The 23,248-nt window shown below is 40.1% G+C and overlaps 1 protein-coding gene across 3 annotated transcripts in view; it reads right to left on the reverse strand.

Annotated features, from left to right (window-relative positions):
- The window catches only part of LOC130361875 (EF-hand calcium-binding domain-containing protein 14-like), a 125,629-nt gene that overhangs the window by 66,469 nt on the left and 35,912 nt on the right, over positions 1-23,248 (reverse strand). For 2 of the 3 annotated variants that reach the window (XM_056565501.1, XM_056565493.1), the window contains exons 1-4: positions 8,995-9,055; positions 6,037-6,224; positions 5,465-5,511; positions 5,100-5,186 (exon numbers count right to left, since the gene is read on the reverse strand). In XM_056565501.1, the coding sequence (XP_056421476.1) occupies positions 5,100-5,186; positions 5,465-5,511; positions 6,037-6,224; positions 8,995-9,017 (345 nt within the window). In that variant the 5' untranslated portion in view covers positions 9,018-9,055. Of the gene's footprint in view, positions 1-5,099; positions 5,187-5,464; positions 5,512-6,036; positions 6,225-8,994; positions 9,056-23,248 lie in introns of those variants that run through there. The other variant, XM_056565510.1, reaches the window with a different exon arrangement.

Below are 23,248 nucleotides of genomic sequence, written 5' to 3' on the forward strand. Positions count from 1 at the left end.
GCATTGAATATACTACTAAGTAAGACAGTGCACGTATGTTTACTAGTCTATCTTAATATCAGAGCAGAGTGGGACAGTGTGTATGCCCTGGATATGCCACCCTTCAATTAGGGCAGTGCCCTGGCAGCGGATGTTCTCTTCTGTGTGAGTAATATGATGCACCAGCTTTGTAATTCACGTCAGTGACATGCTCCGCCCTAATATGTCATCATCAGTATGTACTTTAACTTGATTCTATTTATGTGTATATTTAAGGCTGCAAAGTCTAATTCCCCTTAACCCATATGCAAGTTGGGAGCCAATCAGAGGCAACAGAATGTGTATGGTTTTGTTGGGGACACATGTCCATGCAAAAAAGTACACTGCTCATTTTATTCTGGTCATTTGCCTGTCTACATTCAGCTTAGCCTCTGCTCTGTACTAACTTATCTGTTTAACTTTATTGTTATTTTCTTTGGAATTCAGACTAGCATAAGGGTTTTCTTGTGTCTTGCCACTTTCATGCCACTATTTGGGATAGAGTTTAGGTGAATGTGGTTCCTGCACAGCCACAACACCAACTGGGACAGGTCACACAGCTTCCTCCTCCTGTGACAGTGTGCGCCTCTGCCTCCTCCTCCTCCACCGTGTCCTCAGCCTCCACTGAACAGACAAGTCTCAGCATACTTTAGCATACCATGTGTGCAGGGCACGGCGGTGTCACTGTTCTTCACATGGTTTGCCTTGGTGAACGGAGTCACACAGGGGAGGAACTGCTAGAAGTAATTCATAAAGAAATTGGAGCATGGCATACTCCACAGAAACTGGAAATGGAAACCATGGTGACTGACAAGGGGAAGAACATCTTGTCTGCGCTGCGACAAGGAAGGCTGAGCCATGCAGCACATATGTTCAATTTGGTTGTCAAGCGGTTCCTGAAGTGTTCCCCCTATTTGCAAGACATCTTAACAATGGGAAGGAAACTTTGCTTGCACTTCAGCCACTCGTACATCGCAAAGCCCACCCTCCTTGAGCTGCAGCATCAGACTGGTATCCCCCAACATAGTCTTATTTGCCATGTTGCCACACATTGGAATTCCACCCTCCATATGTTGGACCGACTATACGAACAGAGAAAAGACATTATGGATTTCTTGATGATCCAAGTGGATAGGGGGACACTCCTGTGTAAGTTCAATGTCAACCAGTGGCAGCTCATATGTGACACCTGCCGTTTGCTCAGGCCCTTTGAGGAAGCCACATTATTAGTGAGTCGCCAGGATTACGGGATGAACGACATAATTCAGCTGCTTCATTTCCTACAACACGTGGATGGTCAAAGCAATGGAGACGTGGCACCTATATCTCACGGCCACATGAGCCCTGTGGGGGCTGAACTAGAGGAGGAGGGGGAGTGGCACAGTGGAGCACAGTTTAGGTTTCGCAAAATGGGTGGATTTTCTAGTAATCTGATAGGAGAGGAGGAGCAGGAGCAGCCAGGGGAGCTAGACAGAGGACCCAGACACACCGTGGCAGTATGCAGTGGAGATGGAGGCAGGGAGTCCCTCTGAGTCACTTGCACAGATAGCACGATGCATGCTCACTTGCTTGCGTAGTGACCGCCGAATTGTCCCCATTCAGCAGCGGGATGACTTCTGGCTCTCCACCTTATTGGACCCTCCCTACCGCCACAAAATGTTTTTTTTTTACACCCACTGAGAGGGAGGACAAACTGACCTACTATAGAGACATCCTATGTAATCAGTTGGCCGATGCCTATCGGTGCCATCGTCCATCCTCTCACAGGTCTGACTCAGGGGGCCCTCTGCACTTACCTTCCACTACCATGGCTGCCGGGGAGGGGTGGGGTGGCAGGAGCAGTACCAGCTCCATCACCAGCAGCCCAAGTCTACAGTTTCTGATGAGTAGCTTTCTTCACCCGCATAGTGAAGCAACTCTTCATCAGGAGGTAGACATGGAGCAGGACCTGAACCAGCAGGTGGTGGCATACCTTGACATGCCCACGCCAACACACCTTGAAGATCTACTGGACTTCTGGGCAGCCAAACTTGATTTGTGGCCGCAACTAGCAGAGTTTGCCCTGGAAAAGCTGTCCTGCCAGGAGTGTGTCATCAGAGTGGGTGTTTAGTGCGGCGGGGGCCATAGTCTGCCCAAGGAGAACTCAACTGTACATGAAAACTGAGGAGAGACTGACTTTTGTGAAGATGAATCAGGCATGGATCAGCCAGGATTTCCAGCCACCAATGCCTGATGCATGAGAGTAGATTGACCATGGTGCCACACCCACACTTCACAAATATGTATAGTGCCAAACAGATTTAGGGTGCTGCTCCCCAGTTACAAACATTCCTCCACATCAGACCTTTTTTCCCCCACCTTCATCACTGGGTACTGGTATTGCCACCCACCATACTACTCTGTCACCGAGTCACTTTCAGGACTCCTGATGCTGCTGCTGCCACCTCCAGGCTGTCATCATATAGTCTCCACATGTTTCCGCCAACTCCAGGCTGTGCCATTCAGCCACTATATGGTCTTCTCATCTGCTGCCAACTCCAGGCTGTGCCAGTCATCCATTATATGTTCTACTCATGCTGCCGCCAACTCCAGGCTGTGCCATTCAGCCACTATCTGTTCTACTCATGCTGACGCCAACTCCAAGCTGTGCCATTCAACCACTATATGTTCTATTAATCTGCCGCTAACTCCGGGCTGTGCCATTCCCCCACTATTTGTTCTACTTATGCTGCCGCGAGCTGCAGGCTGTGTCATTCAGTCACTATATGGTTTACTGATGCTGCTGTGCCTGGGACATCACCTACAATTTTTTATGGTAGCACTAGCTACCATAAATCTTCAATTTATATTTTAAAATTCATCTTTTAATCTTAGGGATTGTAAGGCCCTATGGTCTCCTCATGCTGCAGCTAGCTGCAGGCTGTGTCATTTAGCCACTATTTGGTATACTGATTCTGCTGGGTCTGGGACATTATCTACAAATTTTTATGGTAACACTAGCTACCATGAATCTTCAATTTAAATTTTAAAATTAATCTTTTAATCTTAGACATTTTGAGACTCTATGGTCTCCTCATGCTGCAGCGAGGTGCAGTGTCAGGGACCGACCAGGGAACAGGGAGAGTGAGTTATAAACTGACCCTAAAACATCTCTCCCTACCTACTTGCCCATCCAATCTAAACATTGGATCGACAACTGGGCTCCAGTCCCTCCCTGAACTAAGGTGCAGGGGCCTAAAAAAAACACATACTAATAAATAATCAGTCAGAAACCAGAAACATAACAGGAGCATAGAACTCTACAGTATAAAAATCAGAGGACACAGATCAGAGAGTTAGTACAGAGGACTCAGTGGTCGTGAACAGAGGACACTATAGATAAGTGGTCATGAACCAAACTCCAAAGATCTCAATATAATTAATAAACATATAGAGTTCAAAACACCAGGCAGGAAAACGGATAAGTCTGAACAAACTCCAGAAAAAAAACCCAGGAATAAGCTGAATCCCCTAGAAAAACCTCCGGTAGACACAAGAATAACAATACACTCTGAGTCCCCACAGACAGGTAAACGGGATCTATCGCTAAACAGGAATATTCGCAATCCCACATAAAACCTCCAGTAGACATGGAGTCCCCATGGACAGGTAACAGGGATGCCTGGATACACAGGATATATTTAAAGAACACTTTTCACACTAAACACAAGACAGGAATAATCGCAATCCTTTCAGAACACCTACAGTAGATGCAGGAATAACAATACCCTCTGAGTCCCCATGGACAGGTAACAGGGATGCCTAAATACACAGGATATAATTATAGAACACTGTTCACACTGGACACACAAACTGGACACTCCACTCCATTAATAGCCATTAATATTAAATCCAAATAGACTACTGGCCAGCGGCACACCCCACAGAAGCTGACCCAGTAGGAAAGCAGAAATATAAAACACAGAACTTCATATGAAAGGATACAAGAGCAAGCACAGCGTGAACAGACACATAGCAAAAACAACATACAAATCCTAAAACCGACTAAACAAACACATCTTAAAATCTAAAATCTTAAAATTTACTAAGAGCATGTCACATAAAATTGGCTAAACCCATAAAATACAAAGTGCATGCTAAAACAGAGATAGTATATTAAGAGTGTTTCACCCAAAGCTCCAAAGCAGCATGTCAAACATGGCAGCAGCAAGATGTAATCACCAAGAGCTCCATGCAGCATGTCCAACATCTTAGCAAGTCAGGATATAATGAAGTCAATCACCAGCCGAAAGGCTAGACTGGGCTGACTTTAAATAGACACACCCTAGGAGCTATTTACTATTCCCTGACCAGGGAACATAAAACTGTTCACACACAACCAAACATATAGCTGTGTGTGAACACAGGTCAATGCAGACATGAAATGCAGGCTGTGTCATTCAGCCACTATATGGTCTCCTCATGCTGCCGCTGAGGTGCGCTGAGAGGCAGGGGCTGGAACAGGTGGTAGCTTGCCTCGCGGTGCCCCGCCAGCTCGATGCTCACCAGGATAGGTACTCCAAAAATGTAAATAAATTAAAATTAAATTAAATTAAAATTACATTAAAATTCTGCCACATTCAGACGCTCTGCGGCTGTGATTCTAATAGCGATGCCTGTAATCTGGATGTCATACTTAATAACAGTATTATTTCACTAACACAGTACATTCCCTGTGCATTTTAGGATAAAGCCAAATGTTCTACATCCCGATTGAGGCCCTCTGTAGGCCAGAAATAGCAGTTTTTAATACAGATTCGCTACAAATAAATTCGGACCAAACCTAATATTTTCAGAAATTTTGGGCGAATTGGCCGAATAATTTTTTTTTTAAAGTTGGCTCATCTCTACTAAAGACCTTTAGAAAAATTACAGCATAACACACAATATGACCACACAAAAGGATTAAACACTATGATACCTGCAACACAATCTCTTCAGCAGCTGAAAATGATGTTCACATGTACTTGATTATAACAACAACTATAAAGCAGAAAAGGACATGGTTGAAAATACATAAAAAAAATGAACACTGAACTTACAACTTCTAATGTGTGGACTCTTCTCAAAAGATTATCATCCTTGGTGCGATATTGTGGTTGCAGCTGTTCCATTTTCTGACCATCATTCTATGTAAAAATTATACAACAAATCAAGGTACAAATTGCATACAAAATAATCAAGTTGCACATGGTGGAAGCCATTTATGATCCATGATACCAAAAATAATCTCAGAAAAATCACATGGTAATTGTTGACAACTTTCACATTTTACCCTCTGTTATTTACTTTTCACAAAAATGTGTTTATTTGCCAAGTTTCTTCCACTTTTCTCATGTTATTTTTTTATAGCTTCTACTGAAATGTTGCAATAAAAACTGATTGTGATGAAAATACATGTTCTTACCAGGTGTGTTCCATTCAGACTTCTATTGTCAGAAGGATAAAGATGACCTAAGTGATAAAAATGATAGTTATTATTTATTGCCTTTATAGCACCAACGTATCCTGCATTATCAATCTGTATACACATTGGTTCCTGTCCCTGTTGTCCAAAACTTGTGTTTTAATAATCATAAGACAACATTGCAGTTACAGCCATAAAAGCATGTTTACGATATTTACCTTGACATGTTTATTTTCAAAGCAATATTATAAACAAATTCACAAAATGGAAAAACCAGGAAACTACTGAAATAATACATAACACTGTGTTATGGCTGATATCTAATCCATATATTTTTTGATAAGCTTACCGTACATGAGACAGAGTTATACTTGTTTGGGGTCAATATATCAATTTCTCTCTCTATTCATTTACAATAAATAAGTGTCTTAAGCATAATATTAAGACATAATATTCCTTGATAAGGCTTATTATATTTTTAACAAGGTGGAGGATCTGTTCTGAACTTTGCTCTGTATACTGCTGGTATAGTACATACTGTAAATGTAGATTGTACAAATGAGATTACTTACTGTTTTTTACATTGTTCTCTACTGTAGTATATTCTGTATTAGATTTTTTTGTGCCCATGTGTTCTGTCAAAACAAAGATACACAGCACCAGTTGTGACAGGACAAGAACCCCTATGAATGTAGTATGACAAAGCCATTGTGGTTGCATCCAGGTCATTTTTGAAGTCAATCTTCTTATGTTAGATTTCCTGAAACATTGAGGTAATATGACATTAGAACAAACCGATTCAGTGATTTCTGATTGAGAAAGAGTTCTGTGACATATAAGAATACATATGATTTAAAAGGGTACTCCGGTAAAAAACTATTATTTTTTTTTCAAATCAACTGGTTCCCAAAAGTTCAACAGATTTGTGAATTACTTCTATTAAAAAATCTTAATCCTTCCAGTACTTATCAGCTGCTGTATGCTCCAGAGGAAGTTGTGTAGTTCTTTTCTGTCTGACCACAGTGCTCTCTGCTGACACCTCTGGATAGTCAAGATTCAAGACATTCATTTTTCCCCTAGTCCTTCCAGAATTTACTCAGAAATCTTTTTCCAAAACATACAAAACTATATTTACCTCTATCATATCCTACTCTCAGATATGGAAGCATAAATCACGTGACAGTTTTGCATTAAATGTATTCCTTTTATATTGATAACAATCCACAAGAACACAACTAGGTTCAACAATGTTGAAAATGCCTGATACAGTTTATGGGAGTTCAGCTTGGAAAAGATTGCAAATGGCATTAAACACCAGTAAGAGACAGGGACACAGTTCAGATGCTTCTCATGTAGTTTATTGTCCCCCCCCACAAAAGAAAAAAAAATACAGACATATTCATATTGATACAAGACAAAACCAAACCTGCTTTTCTAAGACACATCTAAACACTTTATTTGGCCCTCATTATACAATTGAACAGAGGATAGAGACAAATAGGAATAGAGGAATAGGAAGTTTCCAATTGTGCTGCCAGCTTGATGAAGGAAATCGACTTCAATATGGTGGTGTTTTATTACAAAGACACAAAAACGCATTTCAAGGCTGTGTCAGACTTTTCATCAGGCCCCTGGGTCCTGAGTCCCACAGCAGCATGAGGGTGTCCCAGGGTCACGGACACCAGATGGCTGATTGACAAGGCTGTAGGAGGACACAGCCTGCAGCAACACTCTTAGCACTCTTGTAACACAGAGTTCTACCAATCATGTGCCTCCAGCTGTTGCAAAACTACAACTCCAAGCATGTGTGGACAGTCAACGGATGTCTGAGCATGCTGGAAGTTGTAGTTTTGCAAAAGCTGTAGGCACACAGCTGAGGGCAACACTGCTGCAAAAAAGAGTTATCCAAACACTACACCTCAAAATATTCCAAAACTACAAGTCCCAGCATTGCAGGGCTGCCAAAGGATGACTCACTTGAATGAGATAGGAAGATCTAAGTTATACACTCACCATATTGTCTTTGGTAGAGTACAGACCATCTCCAATAATCAGTGTGCGTGTCTGTGTGTGTGTGTGTGTGTCTGTGTGTATGTACAGCATAAATCCAAAAAGGAAAGGGTTACAGAGCAGGGCTGCCATGCTCCCCAAAGCAGTGAGCCAGCAGAATGAGGGAGGGGGAGGAGTCATCACAGTGCAGACAAGAGAAGATACGCCCCCTTTCTTTGACAAGATGGAAAAGACAGTGAGCAGTGTTAATATGCTAATTTTTTGTGAACTATCGGCGATAGAGACATAAAAATGACATGTACATGATCAGGATGAGGTACTGAGTAACATATAACATTTATTTTTTATTTTTATTGGAATCTGACAGGTGTGCTTTAAGGTTGTTAAAACTTATTGGAGCAGAATTACTTTTGCAATGGCATAATTATTATTATAATTTTTTTTAAACTGTCTTACATGACAGTTTATTAAAAGTTTATTATGGATTTTAGACACTTTTTAGATGCATTTCTACTGAGCCCAAAAAATGATTGTGGCCTAAGCAATGGAAATTGGCTTTGGCAACAATGGTGGGGAATATTTTACAGCTTAGTGGCTGTCAATTATTTCGTAACGACTAACTAGTGAAAGGATTAAACTGTGCCCAGTAGACTCCAGATAATAATAAGTGTTGGGCGTGAATATCGCAAATTTGCGAATATTGTGAATATATTCACTATATATTCGAAATTACGAATATTCACTTAATATTCGCATATGCGCATATTCGCATATGTGAATATTCGCATATTCCTTCTTTTCACTTGTGGGCCAATTAGAATGATGCAAATACACCTGTCAGAGGTTTTCAACAACATCCCTAGCCACCAATAGTAAAGTTGCCCACCCCCTCACTGTTTTCTTCCTCAAATACGCGAATATGCGAATATAACGAATACACGAAATTGGCGAATATAGGACGAATATTCATCTATATATTTGCAAAATATCAAGAATTCGAAAATGGGCAATGCCGCTCATCACTAATAATAATTTGCAAACCTTTTTAAACTCTGATATCTCCATGCGGAAGGGGTCAATTAACTAAAGAGAGAAATGTAATGATTCAGGGTTATAGCCATATCCTTACTTTATAGCCTGAAAAACCTGCTTTAAGGTGCAAGATTGTGGCACAGATTAAGCCAATAAACAGTTGGTCTTAACTTAGACAAGACAATGTAAGAATGTGAAAGGCTTATCAAACATCAAGACATGCTTTGATAAATGAAGCTCATGACTGTCTAGTCTACGTCTATGCTATCTAAGAGTTGGACAGATTTAGTATATGGGGCATTGTATATAATTACGTTTTTACAGTTTCACATATATAAGACTAGATATTGTCCTAAAATGGCCAAAATATGACTTGCATAAAATGTGTCAGCTTCTTGTAAAATATGGCTGAAAACTTTCCTGTATGTAGCATTTATTGTATTTGGAAGTAAGAGGAATTGCTTAATGTTTACAATTTCATCATGTACCTGAGACATTTACTGTTAAGCATGAATAACAGTAGTTCAATGTTTTTTCATAGAACAATATAGGGATAGGTATACTATATCAAAACCTGTCCAGAGGAAAAGTTGCCCAGTTGCCCATAGCAACCAATCAGATCGCTTCTTTCATTTTTAACAAGGCCTCTGCAAAATGAAAGAAGCAATCTGATTGGTTGCTGTGGGCAACCCAGCAACTTTTCCTGATAAATCTCCCCCACTTTTGTGTTCTGAACAATTGATATTCATGCAGCAGTATTCGTCTGATGCATGTCAAAGGTGAAGGCGCACCACAACATTTTCCTGATCATAAAAGATAGAAGAGGACAATAGATCTGTCATCTAAACTGCCCATCAATTAACCCTACGCTGACTCGGGTAAAGATCAAATGATGATTTGGTTCGAAGATTAGTTTACCTTCACTCGACTGAGATAGATAACAATAAAACTCCTTAAAATATTTTCATTACCATCATCCTACAGTAATCCATTAGGATAAGATGGATAGAGATCCCTCTTCCCATTCCATTACATATATAATAAAAGGTGAATCAACTATCTGGACCTTTATCTTCACACGAGTAAACTAAACAATGGGACACATCACCTGATGCAAATAGTTCCTTTATCTTTTCATTCACCATCAGAGGCATTTGCTTTTAGCACTTATCTTAAGAAGCAGCTGCTCATCTGAAAGATAAACTCAGATGAAAAGTAATTGGGAAGAGAAAGTTTGCTGGATAACATTTTTCATTTCTCACGAAAGCTGCATTATCAGAAACATAGAATATTGGATTATTTGACCTCTAGCACTTATCAATAAAACCACTAACTCTCCTGGGGAATAGAAAGCTAGTAGAAGAGAAAGTTGTAAGGGAGCTGACTAAATGAGTGAGTTATTGCAGATGATGTCGTAAAGATATGTTTTAATTGAAGCAAAAAGTAAAGAAATGCCATGAGTTTTTAAACTAATACAAGGTGATTCAAAAAGGATGGTGCAGAAGTAAAGGCCTGTAGTTAAAGTTACATCAGTGGGAAATGGCCAGTGACTGAAAACCAAAACAAAACTGGTTTAGTTGTCCATAATGACCAATCACAGCACAGTAAGCCATGGTATGACATATCTTATGGAAATCTCTGGGTTGTAAGCCATACAAATTATTGTATATGTTTAGGTGTACTTTCCTATTTGCCAAATATACTCTCACTGGCTACTCCTATGTGGACACGTTAAAGGAATGGCTTAGAAAGAGGAAGATCTGCCAAATGTAGCCCTTCATAATAATGGTGTACCTCCACATTTCCAGCTGGCTGTTCAATGAGGCCTAAATTATGTTTATTTAACTGTGTGTATCATCAAAATATTGGTTATGGAGTTTTTTTTTTTTTTGTACCTTTATTTAAATCCAAGAAATGCTCATTACTGGTCCCTATTTCTACACTGTTAGATACTTATTAAAATATGAGCTAAAACCAGTAATACTGAACAACAGCTCTAGAGCAATAGGGCCCTTGACTATCTTTTCATAAAAGGTACAGTACAGGTGGCAAATGTGTCATAAGGTATGCAAGAAAAGGATAACACTTGGTGAATGGCAGTCTGGAAGCCTGCAAATTATAGTGACTGCTGCTGGTACTAAAATTTGTTTGCAGGGTGAAATATTTTTTAATATATTGTATATAGTAGTGAAGTATCCAACAACTTTCATGCATTGGCCTTTGTCTGTTGTAACACCTCAATGAGAGTGGACCCGCTGTGCTACCTATTAGTTTGACCTTTGGGCCAAACTTAGGAGTGGAGTCTAAGTATTTTGCTGATGTTTCCCTTCCAGAATGTGGAAGATGGACTTCAGCTGAAGGGGAAATACCAGGTCGCTTATAGCAAGACTGGATCTGGTTAAATGGGGGTGGCAGGACAAAATGCCCTGGTGCCAAACACCAGGGATAAAAGCAGGAGCAGCTGTAGGTGATAGTAGCATAAAACAACAAAGTTCAATGTAGCAGAGCTTAGGTTTAATTTAGTAAAGCTGAGTTTGTAGAGTAGCAGAACTGAAAAGGTCAGGTGCAGTCAAGTGGTGCAGTCTTGAAGAGAGCACAGGCATGGTCAACAGTCCAGGTCAAGCCCAGGAGGTCAGCGAGGTACAACAGGAGTAGGCAGGTCACAGGCCTTGGTCAGATACAGGATCACAGGACAGGAACAACAACAGCCACCTTAGCTTTAAAAAAAAAAAAAAAAACCCACTGTTGTTCAAGCACAAGTGAAAGGGTAGGTGGAGCAGCCCTGAATAGGTGATTTCAGGCAAGGCTAGGAGACACAATAGAGAAGCATGCACTGGCCCTATGATTTGCAACCAGTGCACATGCACAGTCCTTAGAGGGCAGACCAGGAACTGCATCATGGTGTAGGCAAACCCCCAATGTTACACTTGTGGAATTTAGTTTGGTGTGTCAGAAATGTGTTCCTTGACTCATGGCTGGGAAATGGGGGGGGGGGGGGGGGTGATTTTATCTCCCCCTCCCAAAAAAGCCCCATAAAGAGGTGAAAGCAAGGTCATTAAATCGGGGGCACCAATATTTCTTTAAAAGAAAAAAAAATGTGCCTTTAAAGTGATACCTAAGTTAGTATTCAGATGTTTTGTCTAAAAAAATTATTGTGCAATATGTATTTGTTTGTGTCCTTGCTGATTATCCGTACTAAATGCATACATCTTTTCAAGTATTTAATGGATTTATTAAGTCCTAGGGGTGTACTTAGTGAAAAAGGAGATTATTGTAATGGATTGATACATTCCTACAATCTTTTTCCTCTTTTTTTTTTCTTCATTCTCACACACCACACAATCCTCAGCCTCGGGGAGATCAGCAGATTGTAGAAAAGAACATTATCAATAAAATCTCCCTTGACTCAATTAAGTAATGCATGTAGAAATCCTAATAAAGATGGCAAGATGCGTAATGCATTATGTGATATTTGGCTGGTTTAAGGTCTGTTGTGACTGACATTTAAGCTGCACTTTTAGATCAGACATCTAGCTTAGAAACTTCCAGAAATAAACATTTGTGGTAACTTATTACTGTGTTATTCATTATGTATAAAACTGAACAAAAGGATGAAAAGACACAAAGAAATATAATAAAATCATCATCATTTTACAGTGTTTCTTCTTGTTATAAAGCAGCAACCTATTTTATTCAATGAGTCTATAATTAAATAAGATAACTATTTCCTCTTATGGAAAGTCTTTCTGTTGAATGGTATCTGTAAAAATCTAATTGGTTGAAAACCAAAATAAATATTTTTAGATTTCATCCATTATGCAATGAAATGTCACAAGAGTATAATGAAATTCCAGTATAGAAAAATGAAATGTAATATGTAGGTTATATGGCTGACCTTGGTAAGAGAAGAAGCTACTATACAGAAAAAAAAAATTGCATGTTGGGAATAAAATGATATAATATAGAGATAAAATGCATTCAAAACTATAGGAGATGTAGAAGTGTAAAGTAAATAGTTGTAGAGGATATGTTTTAGTCATTGGTGTTTGCTACAACTGTTGAAATAGAAATTAGTGTAATGTTGCATCAGGTGAACTATTGCCATGCTTTGCAATAGGAATGTTTTTTTATTTTAGAGATTTTAGGGCCTAATTAAACAGCAAATTGAATAAGGGATCAAAATCTGCCTCAAAATTTGTGCAAACGCCACATTTGAAATACATGTGGATTTTGATGCAGATTTTAAGGCTCCTATTGATTTTAATTGGGAAATTCACATGGAAACATGCAATAAATCCACACATCTACGTCTCTGTTAGGACCAAAAACATGGAGTTGAAGGAACAACACCAGATCCCACCACATCACTTTGACTGCCTGGTTTCTGTTAATTTAGTAATATCTGACCAGACAAAAAAAATGCTGCAAGGGAAAAACATAGCTTTCCCTACTTCTATCTGTGCAAAGTCAAGCTGCCATGCTGTTTTACACCTGCTCAGCCTGGGCAAGGAAAGCTACCCAACGTAGGAGTTGATGCCCTACAGTAGGAAGTTTCACACTAGCTCTCTAGTCATAATGTGAGGTTGAGAAAAGTGGTCATCGATAACGGCACAAACATCATTCCTGCACTGCGTCTAGGTGGCATGACACACTATCTCTGTATGGCACATGTGCTAAATCTTGTTGTCAAACATTTCAGTTTTTACTACCAGGAGAAGGGACACAGATGCGATCAAAAGAACAGAATAAACTACACAACACAGTGAGCTGTTAATCAATATTTCTACATGTGAATTAACTGAAGTACAAAAACAGGTTATTACTAGAGATGAGCAAACTTTTGAAAAATTTGATTTGTCCAATTCGTCGAATTTTGCCCAAAAGTTCGGTTTGGTCCGAATTTATTTGCGGCAAATCTGTATTAAAAACAGCTATTTCTGGCCTAAAGAGAGCCTCAATAGGGGTGTAGAACAGTTTGCTTTGTTATAACATGCATAGGGAGTGTGCTGTGTTAGTGAAATAAAACTGTTATTCAGTATGACATGCAGATTACAGGCATCGCTGTTAGAATCACTGTGGCAGAGCGTCTGAATGTGGCAGCAGGGAGACCATATGGCGTCAAAATTGAATAGAGTAAATAGATGTTTTAATGTAATTTTTTATTTTAATTTGTATTTATTAACATTTTTTGAGTACTCATTCTGGTGCGAATCGAACTGGTGGTTTGCCGCAAGGCAAGCTACCACCTGTTCTACCCCGTGCCCCTCACTGCTAACAACACCCCACCACCCCTCCCACTGTCTTACTCTTTTGTGGAACTGCAAATGTTTCATTTATTCAGTAAGGGTTCATTGTGACCGCTCCAACCTGTTTCATCGGATTCTTTTGGTTATTCCCAAACTACTACATGACATCGAACACCATAAGGCCTTGAAAAGATTACATTGATTTTTGAAATTGAAATTTAAGATTTTGAAATTGAAATTTAAGATTACACTCCCAAGTTATAAGGTCCCGGGCCTCGGCGTGTGGATACAAATGACCAAATCTAACAAGGAGTCCCATGTCTCATGGCGGCACAATGACAGAGCCTGGAGGTGGCATCAGTATGAGGAGACCATATAGTGGCTGAATGACTGCCTGGAGTTTGTGGCAGCCTGAGGAAACCATATAGTGGCTGATTGGCACAGCCTGGAGGTGGTGAAGCATGAGGAGACCATATAGTGGCTGAATGGCACAGCCTGGAGTTAGTTAAAGCTTGAAGATACCATATAGTGGCTGAATGACACTGCCTGGAGGTGGCTGAAGCATGAGGAGACAATATAGTGGCTGAATGGTGGAGCCTGGAGTGGGCTGAAGCATGAGGAGACCATAAAGTGGCTGAATGGCACAGCCTGGAGTTGGCTGAAACATGAGGAGAACATATAATGGCGGAATGGCAAAGCCTGGAGTTGGCTGAAACATGAGGAGACCATATAGTGGCTGAATGGCACAGCCTGGAGGTGGCTGAAGCATGAGGATACCATATAGTGGCTGAATGGCACAGCCTGGAAGCCTGGAAGTGGCTGAAGCATGAGGAGACCATATAGTGGCTTAATGGCACAGCCTGGAGGTGATGGAGCATGAGACCATATAGTGGCTGCATGGCACAGTCTGGAGTTGGCAGAAGCATGAGGAGACGATATAGTGGCTGAATGAGACAGCCTGGAGGTAGCAGCAGCAGTATCAGGAGTCCTGAAAGTGATCCGGTGATAGAGTGGTGCGGTGGGAGGCAATACCAGTACCCGGTGATAAAGGTGGGGAAAAAAGGTCTGATGCAGAGGAATGTTTGTAACTGGGGAGAAGTGCCTTACATATGTTTGGCACTATCCATATTTGTGAAGTGTAGGTGTGGCACCATGGTCAATCTACTCTAATGTATCAGGCATCGGTGGGTAGAAATCCTGGCTGATCGATGCCTGATTCATCTTTACAAAGGTCAGTCTCTCCACATTTTTCATGGACAGACGAGTTCTCCTTGGGGTGACTATACACCCGCTCTGATGGCAGACTACTGGCCGGGCAGGACAGCTTTTCCAGGGCAAACTCTGCTAGTTGTGGCCGCTAATCAAGTTTGGCTGCCCAGAAGTCCAGCAGATCTTCTAGGTCTGTTGGCACGGTCATGTCAAGGTAATCCACCTTCTGCTGGTTCAGGTCCTGCTCCATGTCTACCTGCTGATGAGTTGCTTCACTATGCAGGTGTACAAAATTGTGCAGGGATAGTACTGCCTTCTTTGCAAAAAAATTACGGCTTGGCACTCTCCACCTCGACAGAAGCCATCAGTTCTCTGAAAGGTGCAGAGTCCACCACTTGAAAAGGGAGGAACTGCGGCACCAGCAACTTAGACATGATCACATTCAGCTTCTGTGCCATTGGATGAGTGGGCACATACTATTGTCTCTTGTACATGGCTTCGCCGATGGATTTTTGGCGGAATGGCTGACTTTGTCTGGACTTTCACAGTATCTAGGCCCTTGAAAGGTTAACAGGTACAAAATAGTACGTACTTAAATGTACGTTTGTGGTATGCATTTATGAGGGCAGAAAAATGCGCTACAGTACGCTTAAAAATACGTATTTTTTGCACATCAGCAGTAGTCAACAGTGCTGCAGCACACATTCGCTGTGTAGTAAACCCAAAATTGCACTCTCTCATAGACTGTTAGGAATGGACTGTTGGGTATGCATTACACCGTCTGTAGACTAGTATAACCCGCAGACCATTTATTGTAGAACAATGAGAACAAAAAAATGCGCTACAGTACGCTTAAAAAATGTATTTTAGTAAAACACCAGCCGGTGATTACTTTTCCCCGGCCTTTAACAGTATCTAGGCCCTTGAGAGTTTAACAGGTACAAGATGGTACCCTACTTAGATGTAGGTATGTGGTATGTACTTATAAGGTCAGAAAAATGCGCTACAATACATGTAAAAAAAAAGTATCTGAGTACAACACCAGCCGGTGTGTACTTTTGTCTAGACTTTCACAGTATTTAGGCCCTTGACAGGTTAACAGGTACAAAATAGTATGTACTTAAAGTACGTTTGTGGTTACGTATGCTTAAAAATACGTATTTTTTGCACAACATCAGCAGTAGACAACAGTGCTGCAGCACACAGTCGCTGTGTAGTAAACCCAAAATTGCACTCTCATAGACTATTAGGAATGGACTGTTGGGTATGCATTACACCATCTGCAGACTAGTGTAACCAGCAGACCATTTTTTGTGGAACAAAGAGAGCAGAAAATGTACTACAGTACTCTTCAAAAAACGTATTGGAGTAAAACACCAGCTGGTGATTACTTTTGCCTGGACTTTCACAGTATCTAGGCCCTTGACAGATTAACATCTACAAAATAGTACACTACTTTGATGTAGGTATGTGGTATGCACTTATGAGGGCAGAAAAATGTGCTACAGTACACTTAAAAAATGTTTTATTTTTGCACAACACCAGCCAGTGATTACTTTTGCCTGTCCTTTCACAGTATCTAGGCCCTTGACAGATTAACAGGTACAAAATAGTACCCTATTTAGATGTAGGTATGTGGTATGCACTCATGAGGGCAGGAAAATGTGCTACAGTATGCGTAAAAAAGTATTTGAGTACAACACCAGCCGGTGAGTACTTTTGCCTGTTCGTTCACAGTATCTAGGTCCTTGACAGATTACCAGGTACAAAATAGTACACTACTTAAATGTAGGTATGTTAATTGACACCTGTTCAGAGGGATGACATCATTGACGAAGGGTGCATGCGCCTGAAACGCTTCTGATCTGCTGGTTGCCTGTACTGCTTTTACCGTGAATCAATAAAGTCTGGATTGCTATTCACCCACGCTGGATTGCTTCTTTTCGACTGGATTTGTGTGCACCGGGCTGGGTGCGAATCTGTGTCGGGGGTGTGCTGGTGGAGCGATCTGGACCAGATTGGATTGCACTTGTTAAGTCTTACAGCCACTCCGTGCTCCCCACCTTCCAGAGAACTTCACAGACTCATATGCAAGGTACTCTTTGTTTGCAACCCAGTTCACTATTGCGTTAAGTAGAATGGCTGGCCTGAACCGCTCTGCAAAAGCAGCTAATTTATTTGCCGCATCTGGTTCCCAGGAACCTAACCTGGTGAACTTTAACGTATGCATGCACAATCTTGAACGCCTGCAATATCAGGAAATGAAGTTATGGTGGGATCACACCACTCTTACCAACTATATAACCAAAGATATAATTCCAAGGGGTCTGCAAATCCGAAAAATCCCTAATGTGATATACTGTGATGAAATGTTAAGCGAGTGGAATGAGGCTCTCCCCATTTGTTCTAGGAGTATAATGTGGACTATCACCAAGTTTGAGTCTCTCAGGTTGGAAACTCTCACAGAGGACATTGATAAACTAAAAAATGAGGCTGAATTATACAAGGAATATAAAGATTCCATGGAGAAAATAAATGAGTGCATCAATAAAACGGAAACCTCATGGAAACTAAAAAAATCTAATTGCAGCATGACATACGGGACTATGAGACAAATCAAGTTTATGCTTGGGGAAAATGGGAATCAAGCGAGCCCAAATCAATCCTCAAAAACAAAAACAAAAATAACAGAAGAAAAAAACGCAACCGCAAACAAAAAGTCACATTCAGCTCATCGGAGTATGAAACTGAAGTTAATGGAGACAGCACAGAATCGGATGCTTCACAGTCCTCAGCTGCTCAACAACGTCATCTTTCAAAAAACTCCAAGCGCAAAGGAAAGCCTCCCGCAGGGGGGGAGAAAGCATAACCGACACCATCACTCCCAGGTTGAGGAGCCAAGTGAACAGAGACTAACAGTGTTAAATCTATCGAGTAAAACACTCACTCCTGAGCAATTGAGTGTCCTAAGTAAGGGTATGAATTTCTCCCCTTCAAATTATTTACACATTTTCAAAATGTTATGTGAAATTAATACATTTGTATGTAATTTAACAATCAAAATACTTTTTTTGCAGATGGTGTTTCTGATAATGACACATTGACTCCTGAAACTGATAATACTGTTTTTGTCCATGAGTTTGGTGATTTGCATTTCTCTGAGCAGGTGGCACTGTGTGCATTACAAGACTTAGCAGGAGAAGATAATTCATCGAACACTGAAATTAATAGTAATCCTGCTCACAGAAATGCAAATCCATATTTCTATCCTCTACAATCCAGAACCAATGGCATGGATTTGTTTCAAAATGCAGTGGAGGCAGATTTAGTTGCCCTTGGTAACAGTTTAAAACAATCTTCCCAAAAACATTGCAACCTTTCTCACAGTGAGAGTGCCGCCCTTAATGAATTAAGTACAGCAGAAGACATAGTCATTAAAATGTCTGACAAGGGCGGCACGGTCACTGTTATGGATAAGGTTACATATGTACAACAAATAAATGATTTGCTCTCTGATGGCAATGTGTATAAAAAAACTTTCAAAGTGAGCTGTATAGGTTACTCAGTGAGGGTGTCAGCTTGGGTGTAATTACTACCAGGGACAAAGAATACATGCTGGTGGATGAACCCATCATCCTCATCATGTTTGGTCTGCCCAAGACACACAAAAAAGTTGTCCAACCAGACTTCTTGTATTTGGACTCTTCACAGAGACACACAGGCAATAACCGCAGGGATGTTGTTTAACCAATGAATGTTACAAATATACATATAATGGTATTAACTACATTTTATAACAAGTTTTATAAAACTGTAAACAGGGCTGAGCCAACAATGGGTCAATTGGACCCAGGTGGAACCTTCATAGGGATGGCAAACAAGGTATTAAGGCAGTGATTCCCAACCGGGTGCCTGTCATCCAGGAGTGCCGGGACACTCCAATGGGAAAGATGGCATCAACAGTTTTTTATTTTTCACCAGGCTTGCATGCCTGTAACTCATGGGGCCATAGGGGGATAGGGAAGTCTGAGTGTGCCTTGTGTGTGTGTGTCCGCATTGTGCACCGCCCCCTTCAGCGCCATAAATGAGTGACAGGTGCGCAGACTGGCAAAGGGATGAATGCATCAGGAATGCTGTGTCGGATTCTTGCTGGCCTCGGGATACTTCCCGGTCTCCCGCAGAAGGGCATGGAGCTGGAGCAAAAGCGCAGCTTGCTTAAGTTACTGCACCCCCTCCCCTCGGTCACCCCTGTCCACACCTTTGTTACCTCCTGTCACCCCTGTCCACCCACCCTGTTACCTATGTCCACCTGGTTAACCCCCATTCACACCTTTAACCCCCCTTTCTATCCCTCTGACCACCACCCTGTCTACCCCCGTCACCCATCCCCATCCCCATTCATTCCTATGTCCCTTTGTCACCCCTGGCCACCTCCCTGTCATCCCTGTCCACCTCCCTATGTCACCCCTGTCTATCCCTCTCTGTCACCCCTGTTCACCCCTGTGTTACCCCCTTGTCACTCCTGTCCACCCCTCTGACTCTCTGTCAGTCATATGAACCCCTCCATCCAACCCTCAGTTTCCCTGGTCCATGTTCACGCATGTTCCCCTATCACCCATGTTCACCCCCCTGTCCACCTCCTAGTCACCCATGTCCACGCCCTATTCACCCCTTGTCCACCCCTCAGTCACCCCCATTCACCCCACGTCACCCCCGTCCACTCCTGTCTACCCCCCATCCACCACATCACCCATCTACCCCTTTTTCAACTCTGTCCACCCCCTCTGTCCACCCCCATGTCCTCCCCTCTGTTACCCATGTACACTCTGCTACACCTCGCTGTCACCCCTTACACACCCCTGCGATCATCAGAGAGGATGGTTGGAGGGTCCTTACCTGCCGCCTCGCCACCCGATTGGTGCTCCTATGCTCCAATCAGCCATGACAGGCTGGAGCAATGGAGCACCGATAACACTGATCAATGTTGCTCTATGGAGCAGCATTGAACAGTATATGCAATCATATTAGTCTCCTATGGGGACTATAAAATTGTGTAAAAAAAGTTTTTAAAAAGTTAATAAAAGTGATTTAACCCCTTCCCTAATAAAAGTTTGAATCACCCCCCCCTTTTCCAATTTTGTAAATATAATATTGTAAACAAAAATAAACATAATCATATGTGGTATCATCGCGTGCGTAAATGTCCGAACTATTAAAATATAAAGTTAGTTAAATCTCATAGTCAATGTCGTTCATTTAAAAAACACCAAAGTCTAAAATTGCGTATTTTTGGTCACTTCATATACCATCTAAAAATTTACAAAAAGCAATCAAAAAAGTCCCATCAAAACAAAAAAAGGTACCAGTAAAAACTATAGATTATTTTTTTTTTTGGTGGGGGGGGATGAAGAATTTTACTCTTCATTTTGATTTCTAGGTATCCTAACTTCTTTATTTTATTTGTTGTTGTACTGTTTTCTGTCAAGAATAAGCAAACTTATGGATCCAACAGGATGTCTTTTTTTTTATTGCAAGTCGAGTTTAGTACCATCTAGTTAGCATCTTTTATCATATTTCGCTATGGTTCTCTCACCAGGTTAGTCTGTGGTCTGAATGAATTATTTTGCTCTATTGTTTCTGTAAGTACCATGAAAAGACTGTTTTTGCTACCATAACATTTTTAGAAATTATTATATTTTAATAATTTCAGTGAAATAAGAGGTACTGGCACTCAAAAAGGAAGTAATGGTCAGAAGAACATAATTTGATCTTTAACTGTTTCTATATAGAAGATGTTGGATTTGTAGATATTCAATCATAGTAAAAATAATGTATTTTGTAGTTCTAAAGCCATAACATTACTGAGGAATGAGCATATGAAACAAACATAGTAATAAACATTACAAAGAAATGTGTGTCAGCTTTGTACTAATAACCAAAAGAAATATATTGCTTTCGTTACAGCACAGACTCAACCTATCTATTATTTTTTAATTTTAGAGCAGCAAATAAAAATAATTGTTGTTTACTGAATAAACTAAAGATTTTCACACTTATTATGCATCATATTTATTATAATTAGCAGTGTTTAAAATGTCAATGAGAACATAATGCAGAAAGCAAAACAATAATACTAATAGGATCAGACTGCATAAAGCTCTAGAGAATCAAATTATACAGGGATTATTTCTATAAAGTTAGTATAATGAATAAATTTTTCCCAATGTAGCTGCGTATCTATCTATCTATCTATCTATCTATCTATCTATCTACCTATCATCTATCTATTTATCTATCTCCTATGTGTCTATCTATCTCCTATCTATCTATCTGTCTGTATATCTATCTATCTATCTATCTCCTATCTATCTATCTATCTATCTATCTATCAATCAATCAATCTATCTCCTATCTATCTATCTATCTATCTATCTCCTATGTGTCTATCTATCTCCTATCTATCTATCTCTCTATCTACTTACCTATCTATCTACTTATCTATCTATCTATCTATCTATCTATCTCCTATCTATCTATCTATCTATCTACCTATCTATCTACTTACCTATCTATCTATCAATCTATCTCCTATCTATCTATCTATCTATCTATCTATCTATCTATATCCTATCTATCTATCTACCTACCTATCTATCTACTTACCTATCTATCTATCTATCTCCTATCTATCTATCTATCTATCTATATATCTATCTGTCTGTCTGTCTGTATATCTATCTATCTATCTATCTATCTCATATCTATCTATCTCCTATCTATCTATCTCCTATCTATCTATCTGTCTATCTCCTATCTATCTATTTATCAAGATTGTCTGTGTATCATCCCTGCAGTATTATGCATTACCACACAGTATTATGCATTATCACACATAGCACACCTTGCTATCCCTTTACATAGTACTAAATTACATAATCAACTCTTCATGAAAAACTGATCTCTGCTATATCTATATCTGTTACTTACCCATGTGACTTCACTGGTGAAACTTTGCCTTTATCATATTCTTCCAAATCAGATTCATCATGTAAGAGGGCATAATTCTCCTGTTTTAAAGTATCCATGCTATCTCTTGTAGATGGTTGCAATATTTTGTTTTCAGCACAGTGCTTTAGCCCTTGTACCCTTTTCTCTTCTTTTTGTTCTTTATTGCTAAATTTCTTTAGCCGTTCTATACAGAGAGTCCTCTGTCTTAAATACCACCATTGAGCTGAATTCATCCTGGTGAATTACTCCAGGAATGTTGTGGTATTCAGTTTCGTTCTAAGGTTTCTTCTACTCGCGGACAACAGGTTGAGCATCAAAAGCAGGTCATCTAATAACTAAGGAACCAGACAATGGGCCTTTCATTTATAGGAAGAACTATAAGTTGGGAACATACCAAATGGATTGTATGGGTGCACTGAACTGCAAAACAACATTGAAATGCTACCCAAAAAAGTGAACTTTATATATTACAGTACAACAGGCTACTCTCTCTCTCTCTCTCTCGTTCCTACCTGTGATTGTCCTAGTGTACCTGTGATTGTCCTAGTGTAATCAAGTACTAATAATATATTATTCAAAGTACATGATGTCAGAATCTATTAAACTGAAAGTTGTTATTATTATTTATTGTGACATACAACAGCCACAAAGAAGTATGACGAAGGACAAAGGAAAACTGAAATGCATGTCGGGCAGCACTTGGGAGCCACAGTGTTCAGATATCCTTGCAGCCATACATATTCTCTGTTTACATTCTTTTTGCACCTTGTTTACACTTTGTTCATTTATGCTATTTGGTGGTCGCATCCAACAACAGCACTTTATAGTCTGTCAGTGGGTCTGGGTATATGATACCCTGGCCATATACATAAACAGATAACATTGCTATGCACTTGCACTTTATGATAGAAATTGGGTTGGTAACTTTTATGTAATTACTTATTATATGTCATTTATATGGCCATGGACATGGTGCTTACATATTTATCAACAATTTTTGCCCTTTATATTATCCAGTTAGTTTGCTTACATTTTCCCATTTGTCTTTGAGAAAGCCACAGTAGTGGTGAAACGTTGGATGGGATAATGCATTAGATTTTAACAAACTCGCTATTCTATATTCAAGCCACACTGTCTACTAGAATCATTCAGTGAGGTGGCAGTTGTTCCTCTATACAGAAAATAAATATAAACAATTGAGTAGTAAGTGAAGATTTTAATCTTTTTCTTAGAGGCACATAATAAAAGTTATGTTTTACTATATTAGTGGATGGCAAAT

The sequence above is a fragment of the Hyla sarda genome, chromosome 1, assembly GCF_029499605.1.
Source record: "Hyla sarda isolate aHylSar1 chromosome 1, aHylSar1.hap1, whole genome shotgun sequence".
NCBI lineage: Eukaryota > Metazoa > Chordata > Amphibia > Anura > Hylidae > Hyla > Hyla sarda.